The sequence below is a fragment of the Sarcophilus harrisii genome, chromosome 3 (assembly GCF_902635505.1).
Source record: "Sarcophilus harrisii chromosome 3, mSarHar1.11, whole genome shotgun sequence".
Classification (NCBI taxonomy): Eukaryota; Metazoa; Chordata; class Mammalia; order Dasyuromorphia; family Dasyuridae; genus Sarcophilus; species Sarcophilus harrisii.
The window spans coordinates 16,896,240-16,908,446 of NC_045428.1; the positions used below are offsets into that span (position 1 = coordinate 16,896,240).

The window sequence follows — 12,207 nt, forward strand, 5'->3', positions numbered from 1 at the left end:
GGTTCTTTATTTTGAAGATTCTTAATAAGAAAATGATAGGAATTTTAGGAAAGAAATAGAAAATATCATAATGCATTTAATTCCTTAAGGCTGCTTTTGGGTCACAACTATCAGCATTGAAGCTGCCATGTTTCCTGGGATGGATGGGATTAACCCAAAAGATGTATAAAACTCTGTAATATGACAATTTTTAAAATTGTGTCATAGGATTTGCTTGTACTAAATTCTCATGATTATAGAACTACAGTTTATCCATACATTTAACCAAAAACTTTTGCTATGATACTCATTTGTCCCTCATATTAATTAACAATTAATTTCTCACATCGTATTTTAAGGAAATAATCAAGAAACATGTTTGTTACCTGTAATTTTCTTACTCTTAAATTGTGAAATTACACCTGGGGCTGTTAGCACAAGTGACAGTAGAATGCATTTTTTGGTTTGTTTGTTTTTTTCCTTGGGCTTTGACAGAGTGGACACAGATGTGGGCTGTTGACTGCCCTTTAGCCCTTTTTGCCTGCTAGGTAGAGTGGAGGAATAAGCTGAGTTACAAACACTTTTCTCATTACTATCCTAACTACCTTGCGTGCCCCTCCTCCCCCCCCCCCCCCCCCCCCCCCCCCAGAGAAAGAAAAGTAAACCTTGAGTGGGCAATGTTACCTTAACCTTCCTATTCATTGTTTCTCATAAACATCCGTGATTCCAACTTGGGGGAAGTTTCTGCTCTAAATATCAAAGAAACCAAAAGATGGGAGAAATAGAAGCAGCCCTGGAGTGTAGGACGTTCGTTACCATCCGCTACTCTGCAGCCTCTTTCTGTTGTTCAATTTACAGGAATGAGTTTAGCAGGTAAAAAATGGTTGCTGAGAGTTGTCCTTTATGCCCAAGCAACTTTTCCCTAATTCAGAGGGGACATGAGGAGCAGACTATCTGTTCCTGACAATTACCTTTATCTGAAAAAGTGCTTTTTGGTCCAACTGAAAAGAAGGGAATATTTTAAGTTCCTAAGCAGCTTAACTCACATTTGTTTCAAATTAATTTCCACCCATGGGTGTAAGGGATGAGGGTCAGTGAGCCATTGTATCTTTTTTGGTTGACCGTTTGTTCCGTTTGGTATTGGAGGAAAAAAACAGCTTCATGACAATATAACATATGTAGACTGGGGCCCTTGGCTCTCACTCCAGTGGGTCTGTGGAGCAGCAGGCTTTATTTAATTGCTGTCAGTCAGTCAATTACCACCCTCAACTTAGGCAAACAGGTATAGAAACTTGAAAAGGACCCTGAGGATCCCCTTGGGGATCAGCCCAACTCTGAGCAAGGTGGAGAAAAGAACTCCCATGAGGAAGAGCAAAAACCAATTCCTCTTCTCAACTGAGGTTCCCTGGACATCTATCTACCAGGCCTCGTTTCTGTGCCTTCCAAGGATTGCCAGATCACCAAAGTGTCTGCAACTTCCATTCTCGGATTTCAGATTTTATGGCAGAGTAGGGACTTACTGCTTCCTAGGGCACTCCAAAAGTGCAGTTTTAAGTTGTTAAAATTTAATGGGAGTAGCCAACTGAGCAATTAAAGCTGGGAGCCACCCAGAGACTTTGGAACCATCCTAGAGAGTGGTCTAGTCAATAGGTGTGTTCAGGGGGACTCCTTGGAGGGTTTTCCTCTGAGAAGGTTTGTGGTTTCTTAGATGAAATGTGATCCTCAAATCTGTTTCAGACTTTGTAGCTCGAGAGTGAAGGTGTGAGAGGTACCAAAGATGGTAGTGTTGGGGGTGGGGTGGGGGGGGAGAGAGTCATCCTTTATATGTGTGGTGTTTGCTACAACAAAGCTGCTCTCCCAGCCAGTTCTCCATGTCCCAGGCTGGAAGGGTCAGACTCGAGAGATGAATTGAATTCAATGAGTTTCAGGACTGAGCCAATCCCACCCAGCTAACAAGGGTGGAACTGTCCCTTGGGGCAGAGTCCCTCACTGAGGCATTGTTGAAGGAGATTTTCTCCTTCAAGGATTTTCAGAGTTTCGGGGTCCCCTCTTCAGCATCACCACTTAACCACTTGGAGCTCAAAGTTAACCAAGAAGAGCAATGGTAGGTATTTGAGTGTTAAGAACCTGTGATTTCTACAATTCCTCATCATAATTGGACTAACCTTTCTACAATGCTTTCAGGTTCACAAAACCTTTTCCAAGTGTTCTTACTTTGGAGCTTTCTCTGAACCTAATGAGAGAGATATACCACAAGTGCTTGTAATCTGAGGGAACTAATGCACAGGAACACCAGAGCCACCTAGCAAGGGTTGGGGTCAGAGTAGGTGGTCCACATGCCTCTCCCTGTTTCTCCTGGATGGCCTTCACAGTCCATCACTGCTTTGAGGACTGTCTTCAAGAGATTTTAGAATTGAGAAAAATATCCTCCCCAAAGGCTGGCCTTGTGCCAATGAGCTCTGTACCCTTACTGGACACAGCATTGTGTTGGAAGGAGAGAAATGAGGCATCAAACTTACCCAGAGCCTCTGGGACCCAGGCTCTTGTACTCTGCTTCCCTGAGCCACATACCTATTGCTGGAGCAAAATTATTATTTTAGTGAGGGAAATCCCATTTGAACTTAATCTTTTCATTTAAATAGCAAAATAATCTGGTTAGATACAGCATTGTCCATGTCAAGAAGTGGTAAATTCTATACAGGTGTAGGCACTTAACAAACAGTTATTACTTCTCTAATTGATTGTCATTGTTTTGGGGTTTTGTCCTTGTATTTCTAAGGCTTTGCACAGAGTAAAGTGTTTAATCAGGATTCATTGAATTGAATTGGGGGGAGGGAGGGAGGAAAAGGCAGGGTACTGTAACTCAAAAATGTCCTAGTGGCCTTTGAAACAAATGGAATACCAGACTGCATTTTGGCTAAAGAGTTCCCATTGCAATGAGAGTGGCCAAGATCAGTGCTGATTGTGCTGCATGCCATCATAACTATGGAGACAAGGAACAAAAGTCAGAAAATTATCCAAGAAACAAGAGCCCAGGAAGTGAGCTAGGTCTCAAAGTCCCTGATTTTATAGATGGGCAAACCAAGGCCAAGAGAGATCAAATAAATTGCCTAAAGTCACCCAGCTAGTTAGTAGGAGAGTCTCTCGACCCCTGAGGTCTGGTTCTGTTCTCCACAACTGTACTCTCTCCTCCCAGGCTGCAACCCAAGTGTCATTGAAGTTCCTCTGAATGGTAAATTGTGACACTGATACCCAATGAATATGCTTCCAAAATGATGACTTGTTCTTCAAAGTAAATCCACTTAAAACAGGGACTGCCATTTTCTAGTAAACAATGCACAAAAGATTCATTTATCCAAAAAAGGAAACTTAAATCTGAAAATAAGTTGATTTTATCTTTAGTAAAACTTAGATTATAATTGCACCTAATTCTTAGGCTGCCCTAATTCTTAGAATGAAAAAGAATGAATTATAGTGATTTTTATGGCATATTTTTTTCTGACATAATTGAATGATAGCATACTATGACTTTGACATCACAATTGTAAGGAAGGGTCAGTGTTGAAAAATATTGGAGACATCTAAGGGCTTTTATAACTAATATGTTATGCACACAGAAGTATAATGACTCAATATGGAAAGATAAAGCACATGAAATTTCCACAGAAGGAGAAAGAAGGCTAATATTGGCCCTAGGAAGAAGAATTGAGCACCAAGGGCTGGCGGGTATCACTGGGAAGAGAGGCATGAATTCTGGAATAGCCATAGCCTATATTCTAGGAGACCAAAAAGGGAAACAGTGGTGAGGCCACATGGTCCCTGAATGACCTCCTGACCGTCCTTGGACTTAGTCTCAGTCACAGCATTCCATAAATCTCTCAATAACCTCCTATGGACTGGCTCAGAGCAGATCCCATGAGTAATCATAGGGCTGCTAGAACTGCATTTGGGGTCCGAACTCCCCAACTTTTCAGCTATTCCAGCTCCTCGTGTTAGCGTGTTCCTATTGTCCTGTCAGAAAACCACCAGCCAGCATCTTGGTAGGACCAGATTTGCTTCTTGGCTGAACTGCACCCAGAATGAATCATATTAATATATTAAAGATAATAGCATCTATTCCTGTTAATTATTGTGCCTTAAAAATTCCTTATATCATTTATATTTTATATTTCATCTGATTCTATATAAGTGTGTTATTTTTCTGTTGATTTCATGGTAAATATATGATTTCTGCATTCTCTCAACTAGGGTTGTATTTTCTCTCACCAAAGGGTTAAGAAGATTTTCTGTAAAAATTCCAATTGATTTGGAACTTGTAGGAAGTGACTTTGGCACTGTTACAGGCATATGTTTAAACAATGTTGGAGGTCTTGGGTTCTAACACCAGTCTTTTTTTCTCTTTTTTGTGATCTTGACCAAGTCCCTCCCCCTTCTTTAGCTTTACAGTGCCCTCCAGCTCTGAAGCTAAAATCCTGTAAATGGTCAGGTATTATCTTCTGAATAATGAAAAAAGAGACAAGATGGCATCATGACTACAGAGCTTGGATCAGAGAGAAAGACCTGCATCCATCTGGCCTTTTACATTCAGGACCCTTGCCTTCCCCCAGCAGGGTGGGATGCAGACAAATTTCTAAGACGCTAAGCTGCAGCAAAAGTCTGGACCTGTGGTAGAGGGAGTTATTTCATCCTGGAGCTCCTTAAGTAATTAGTATCAGAGGGCCATTTCCTATCCCTAAAACTGACTTTGAATTTCCTTTCAGTGACAGTGACCTTTGGGACTACTTTTAGGGCAGAGTGGATTTCACTTCTCCCCGAGAAACTAGAAATATTTTAGAAATCAAGTATATATTTCACTGCTGGTCTACATTAATTTTTTTTTTATTTTATATAAAATGTGTACTTAGGAAGCTATTAGGTACAACCGTAAACTTTTGAAATTTAGTTACCTTGAAAAAAATGACTTGTTTTAAATCAGCATTTATAGCAGACTAGATAAACTGGTCTCCTGTGTCAAAAGGTAAGAAGAGCATTTTAATCATTGTATCATATGTTTTGAATTAACTTTGGTATGAAATATGAAGGTTCATTTAAAAAATATTTCTCTTAATACAGTCTTTCATATGTCTTTAATGGCTGCTCGTTCAGTCATGCTCACAGTGATAAATGGTCTTCCTGTTTGCTTGAAGAAAACTATTTTTCTTGCTTTATAATTACTGGTCTGACTGTGATCATAAACAGATAAACAAAACATGAAAAAACACCCAATTTTTAAAAATTAAAAATCCACATAATTTCTTTAGTTATAGGCCTTGTGACAATGCGCTTTGAATTCCTCATCTTTTGAGGGCTTGTCATGCAGCAAGTAAAGAGTAATTGGCCATTTTTCTTCTAGGCAAGGAACCATGCCCTTGTTCCTTTTAGCAGTTTTGGTGATCCATCTTCACTTATGCCTTTTGGGAGCTTTGGTGCCATGGTTTGTACTATGAAATACATCAGTTTCTAGAAGATTTGACTTTGCTAGTGTTTGTTTTTTAATTTTGGTTTTCATTTTAACTAAAGTAGACTCATTTTTTTTTACTAATCTCATAATTGCTTGTTGGAAATAATATGCATTGATATAATCTCAATTTGCATTTAAATTTTAGTCAGATGAAATATTTAGCAATATAGGACATTTCTAGACAGATTGAGCTTCTTGGTTGTCTGTATTGGGTAAGTGTTAAAATTAATTGGATTTCCTGAGAAAATTTCAGAGCCGTGACTAAACAAGTTTTTGGGAGAAAGAAAATGAATGCTCACCTGATGTTTTATATTTGCTGTAGATAATCTACATTTACACACAGATATATGGATCTGTACAGAAATGTGGATGATTGATGATGTTTGTCCTGTGTTCGTGAAGACAACCGTGACATCAAGGAGATGATGCTATGACATGCAAATGAATTGAATTTAAGTGAAGATGGGCTGTTCAAAGTCACATGCTTTACTTTCCCCTCCAGAGCCATCTGTGTCTTGTGGACAGATATAGATCAGGATGACTAGAGATGAATCTCATGTGATTATACTTTTAAGCATTGACTGAAATCCTGATTTCTGTCTGTGATTTTGTGGGCCATAATTTATTTGTTACTGCAGCCAAATTAAAAAGGAGTCCTATGATTTGTTCTCATTTGGCATAAGGTGTGGTTGTGGAATAGTATCTCTAGTGGAAAATTGTCGTAAGGGAAGTAGGGGCAAGAAATTAAGTAGTGAAGATAACTATTTGAGGTTTAAACTGAGGTGCTGTTGGAGAAGGCAAGAAGGAAGATGGCACTTAAAATGTCTTTAGTCCCCACCGAGTTGCTTTTGCTTGATGCATTTCACTGAAATGAGACTTTAATTTTTTTTTTCAAATTTAGTTCTTTATCCTAAGTTTTTCTTTCCTAATAAGCTCTTTAAAGAACATCTGTTATAGGTTTGAAATGCAAGCTCAAATTCAATGGAATTCAGCAAATATTTATTGAAATGTTGTGTGAGGTATTGTGACAGGCACCCCAGGGGATAGAGACAGCTTCAGAAAATTGGCTAGAAAGAAGGAATGAATAATAAAGAACAATATCTTGGGATGATATGACAGGAAAATCCATAGCAATTGAGAGTTCAAAAGAGGGAGAAATCCCACCAATGCTTCATGAAGGAAAAGATATTTAAGTTTATATTAAAAATGTGGGTAAGATTTGAATGGAGGTGGAGAGAAAGGCATGGAGGAAACCTTACAAAGTCATGGAAGCTTGGGAGTGTGTTCAGTCCAAGAAATTCTGAGAGAACAGTATAGAAAATGTTCTAGGAGAGCTATAGGACAGGGTTGGAACCCCATTGCAAAGAACCTTGAAGTCTGAACCTTTTTCCTGTGGCTGGAGAAGTTGGCTAAGGGTGTTCAAGGGAGCAGTGACATGATCAGACAGTCTCCTAGCACCATGTAAGAGAGATTGCAGGGAGAAAACACTGGTGACTTGGACTTGGGCTGGAGATAGCCTTTGAACTTGGTTGATAGTAATGACAGTGGAATGAAAAGAAGAATCTGATTGTGAAACATGTTTTTGAGATAAAATTGATTAGATTTGGCAGCTGCTTGAAGATGAGAGACAAAGGAGAGAGCAAGGATGGTTATAAAAGCTGGGGTGACTGACCAAGAGAATGGCAGCCCAAGGAGCTTGTATGTTGGAGGAAGACGATGTCTGATTGGGGAAGTGGAGTTTGGGATTCCAGCAAAGTATTCAGTTGGTATTCAACAGGGAGCTGGAACCATAGGAGTAGAATTTTGGAGAAAAGGCCACAACCAGAAAGACGTAGATTTAGGAGTGATCCACGGAGAAGATTGACCAGGAGAATAATAAGTAATTATTGAAGAGAAGAGCCAGGATGGCAGATAGTAGACAGGATTCCTGGCTTCTCACAGAATCAATACCAGATCAAACCTGTGAGCCTATTTTGGAATGACAACCCACAAATAGTTGGAGTGTAACCAGTTTCCAGTGGAAGATATCTTGGAAGGATTTCAGGAAAGGTCTGTCTCAATTGGGCAGGGAGAGACATGGCCCAAAACAGAGAGGCCACACATGGGGAGTCTAGTGGGAGGCTCTAGCCAAACTACATCAGGATGCCAGTGGGTTGGCATTCTACCTGTGAGACTTCTTCAACAACTACAGAAGACAAATAGCCCCCGAACCCCAGCATAACAAGTAGGACTTAGCCATATCCACCAAGCACAGGAAGGAAGCTATCAGCATTGGTCCCAGAGCAGTGTAGAACCCATCCATCATCCTGTAAAGGAAGCTTGGGACAATCTCCACTTTGCCCTTGGAGCAGACCTCAACCTTTAAAAATGAGCAAAAACCAAAAAGTTTTGACCATAGATAGTGATTATGGGGACAGAGAAAAGCAGGTCTCAAACCCTGAAACCACTAAAGCAAAAACATCTCCAGATGATGCCTTGAAGGGTTATATGAATTGGTCTCCAACTCAAAAGGCTCTCTTGGAATTCGAAATGGATCTTTAAAAAGAGAAGAAAAATGGGGAAAAGGAAATGAGAGCTTTGGAAAAGTAAGCACAGAAATTGTCTGAAGAAAACAACTTTACAAATACAATTAGTGAAATGGGGAAAAAAAATTACCAAAGAAAACCACTTCTTAAAAAAAAAGATTTGGTGGAATGGAAAAAGAGAACTCCTTAAAAAATAGAATCAGTGAAATTGAAAACAATATCCAATAAAAGAAACAACTTATTTAAAAGTTCAGTTGGCCAAATGCAAAAAGAGACAAAAAAGCTAACTGAAGAAAATTTATTAAAAATTAAAACCGAACAAATGGAAGTGAATGACTCAATGAGATTTAAGAATTGGTCAAATAAAACCAAAAAAAAAGAAAAAAATGTAAAATGCCTCATTGGAAAAACGATTGATCTGGAGAACAGATATAGGAGGGACAATCTAAGAATTATTGGACTACCTGAAAACCATGATGAAAAAAAAGCCTGGACGTAGTTCAAGAAATCAAGGAAAAGTGCCTTGATGTCCTAGAACTAGAGTAAAATAGCCATTGAAAAAAATCCATCGATCATCCCCTGAAAAAGATCCCAAAATGAAAACTCTGAGGAATATTGTAGCTAAATTCCAGAATTTTCAGATCAAGGAGAAAACTTTACAAGTAGCCACCAAAAAAAGCAATTCTGATATTGTGAAGCCACAATGAGGATTACTGAGGATCTAGCAGCTTGCACTTTAAAGGATCTGGAAGATTATTGTTACTGGATACTAGCAGAGCTATGAGCATGTATGGGAGATGGAGGTGGAGAGAAGGAGCCATGGAAGGGATAAGAGGAGTAGGGCACAGAGGGGGACGATGTCAGAAGAGTGGAGGGCAGTGGTCGGCAGTGTCTGTGACTTTAAGGGTCTCACAGAGGTGAAGGCATAGAGTCGAAGGGCCTTTGGAGGTCATTGGTCACGGATCTCAGGAACTCTGCAGCCCAGTTCTTGTCAATGAGGAGAGCTGGAAAAGTTGGATGACATGGCTGACAAAGCAGGATTTGAACTCAATTTGTCCTGATTCCAGTGTCTGGGGATAGACAAGACCTAATCTGCTCAGTTGGGCAAGGACAAAAGAATGCTCTAAGGCCTGGGTTCCAGTTACGCTTTTGCTTCTTCCCAGCTTGATGACCTTGGTCAAGTTACATCACGCCTCCTGGTCTCAAGGAAGGCCCCAGGTAGCCTCCAACTGAGGGCGTTTTAGACTAGCGATTGGCGGCACGCTTTCAGACTCTGCCATGGGCTCATGCAGAAGCTGCTGGGCTTGGTGAGAGCAACCGTAGGCAACCTTCAGGAGGATGGTTTGGACTGGGCCCGCCCGTGGGAACAACAGGCACCAACCATTGCAGGTGGTGGAAAATGGCTGGGCAAAGCCAGCTGAGATCTCAAGGTTGCTCATGATGGGCAGCGAGCCAGAAGTGGAGTGTAAACATAGCAGTGAGGAGTGTGTCCTGAGAAACAGGGCCCAGCCTTGGGCCTGTCAGGGAGCACATGGGGCTCAGTCCATAACCATTGTCTGGTTCCACGGTCCCTGGGATCGACCCCCGCCTTTCTCAAGGAGATTGCCTGCTTCCCCTGGTGACGATGTAGGACATAACTTCATTGGGACTTTTGGAAATAACTTTCAAATGTGGAAAAACAAGACACCGGCCATGAAGCGGTTCTTGGCTATTTAATGATCAGTCACAAGTTGTGGCAGGTTCAACCCAGTGCCCTACGTGGCCTTGGAACAGTGAGGAGGCCCACAGGAGCATGGTGGCCCATGGGAAGCCACCCCTTCCACGATGCCCTTGAGAGTGGCCACCCAGCCTTTGTATGAGATGCTCCAGGCAAGGGAACCCCTGCCTGTTGGGTACAGCTTATTAAGACCAAGTCTCCTCTGATCTCAAGTAGTAAGCTTGGTCCCTCCCCCAACTTTCCCCAGCTTCCGCTGCCTCATCCTACAAGGAGGAATTGGGTTAATTGCCGGACAGCTTGATCTTTTGTTCCAGCTTCAGATGCCCCCCCAGTGTTCTCAGAACCTTTGGCCTGAGACGGCCCATGCCATGAAGCTCTAAGCAGCTTCCTGACCTGACCCACCTTGGTCTCAGCCAGAGAGTTTGGTCCACCAGCAGAGGAGCAAGAGAGGCTTGGGAGGCAGAGCCTGAGAGATCTGTAGGTCTTATCATGTGAGATCTGTGGGGGGGGAGGGGGGTGACTCCCCTGCAGACCTCAGACCCCAGCCAGAAGCACGCCTTCTGTAGAAACATCCCAGTGGGCAGCTTGGTGGTGATGGGAGCTGGGCCTTGGGCCTGCGCCTGGTGGGAGTGCAGCCAGCCTGGGAAGGTCCTTGTTTCTGGGTTCCCACGTTGGGTGCCTTCTGAGGACTGACTTGGACCCCAGACCCCTGACTGAGCCAGGGAGGCACTGTGGGAGAGGAAGCGCGTGGGATCCAGCCCCTTTAGAGCTAAAAGAAGAGGTCACAGTGGCCAACGGAGTGGCGCTTAGGAAGACCTCAGCTCTTCAAGGAACCTGGGCTGGTGGAGGGAAGGCCAGAGTGCTTGAGAGTTGCCACAGCTGTGCACACTCTGAGAGGAGATGCTGCTTGGCAGAAGGGAGTGACCAGGGCATCTGGGGTGAGGAAATGAGGAGCCCAAAATTGGGTGGGCAGGGCCTTGGAATGGAGGGAAAGGAGGCCGGTGCCTGGCAAAATGGGGAGAACAGATGGGGCCATTACTGCAGGAATGTAAGCCCTGGAGAGAGGCCCGAGGGGCTGGTGCATCCAGAAGTGAAGGGCTTGGTGTGGTTTTTTTAAAATATGGATGAGAATCACTTCTGGACTTCCCCCCTAATTGAGTATTGAGTTTGCCCGTATTTTTGGAGCCCATTTTAAGCAGATTGTATGATTTCTGATTTGCCTGCTTGGCCCATGTGCATGTGACCTGACTGCATGAACCGAATGATTTTCTTTGACTTCTGTTTTGGGGATGTTGGTTTGTTTCTCTTGTATTATTCTCCTAGTTAATAACTCACTTCCTAATATTCTGTAGAATACAGATGTCAACCCTTTTCAGGCAATGGACAGAATGATGTCAAATATGCGACAAAATATGCAGGATTTACAAAGACGTTTTGTAAGTATTAAAAATTAATTGATACTTAAGTGGGAACTGTGGGTGCAGAACACGGCGTACACTGTCAGCCACCACAGGTGCATTGGATAGACTGAGCGGTTTCTTTCTCTTATGTGTTATATAGGCCCCATACTCAGCACAGGGGATGGCTTTCTGGAAGAATGACAAGTATATTTCGAAACAAAGGGTGGGGCATAGAAACAGTATTAATAACGAGGTTTTAAGATCTCTAAGTAATACTTTGCAGTATCCTATAAAATACAACACAAAAATGAAGTCGCTTCACAAATCAATTAGTTGCTGCCCTCTCAGTTGAATGCCACATTGTGACTAGCTTTAGAATGAAAGCTTTCATAGATGTGGGAGGAATTTTGTGGAGGAAAATCCCGACAGTGACCCAAAGCTGACAGTCACACTGAAACCTGAGTCAGAAACCCATCCTGGCCTAAAAGCAGGCCTTGGGCGTTTCGGAGTCATCCAGAATGTTTAGTTTGGGCATATTTTATGCAATTAGGCTGACTTGTAAAGGTAAATACTCAAATCGCTTCTGCCAGCAGAATGAAAGAGTAAGAGCGGGGTCTGATTTCCTCCTGGAGAGGAGCCTACCAGAGGAAGAGGTGGCCAGGGGCCAGAATGGGAGCATGTCCTGGGGCACCCCATTGCTCACTCACATTCTGAGGGACACCACATGGGAAACCATTGCTGCTCCGGGGACCATGTTCCAGGAAGAGCTAGTGGGCCTGTGGGCCGGGCCCTCTTAAATGTTTCTAATGGGAATTCTCTTCTGTTCCGGTGGATCCTAGACATCTTGGGCAAAAGCAGAACCCTTCCGGACTCCTGAATAGATCGGGGAGCTCCATGGGGTCCTAGATTAACATGGGAGGCCCAGGAGGCCTCAGGTCAGAGGCTCCCAGAGTTTGCTCACTCAAGTGGGCATTTATGTCAGTCTGCCAGCTTGGTGTTTCTGTCTATTTGTACTATTTGCCAGTCCTTCACAAGGGTGGAGAAGAGTAGCTGGGATTTCTCTTAGTGGCCATTGAAGCTCTCCAG

General features: G+C 42.6%; 1 protein-coding gene across 4 annotated transcripts in view; it reads left to right on the forward strand.

The window, feature by feature from the left end:
- Positions 1–12,207, forward strand: part of MLF1 (myeloid leukemia factor 1) — a 49,657-nt gene that overhangs the window by 29,020 nt on the left and 8,430 nt on the right. For 2 of the 4 annotated variants that reach the window (XR_004232739.1, XM_031957574.1), the window contains exons 3-4: positions 5,372–5,452; positions 11,074–11,157. The exons of 1 other annotated variant lie outside the window; for it this stretch is intronic. Coding sequence is in view for 2 of the 3 variants with exons in the window: in XM_031957574.1 (XP_031813434.1) it covers positions 5,372–5,452; positions 11,074–11,157 (165 nt within the window). In the remaining variant the exon portion in view is untranslated. The remainder of the gene's footprint in view (positions 1–5,371; positions 5,453–11,073; positions 11,158–12,207) is intronic. One more of the 4 variants, XM_031957572.1, reaches the window with a different exon arrangement.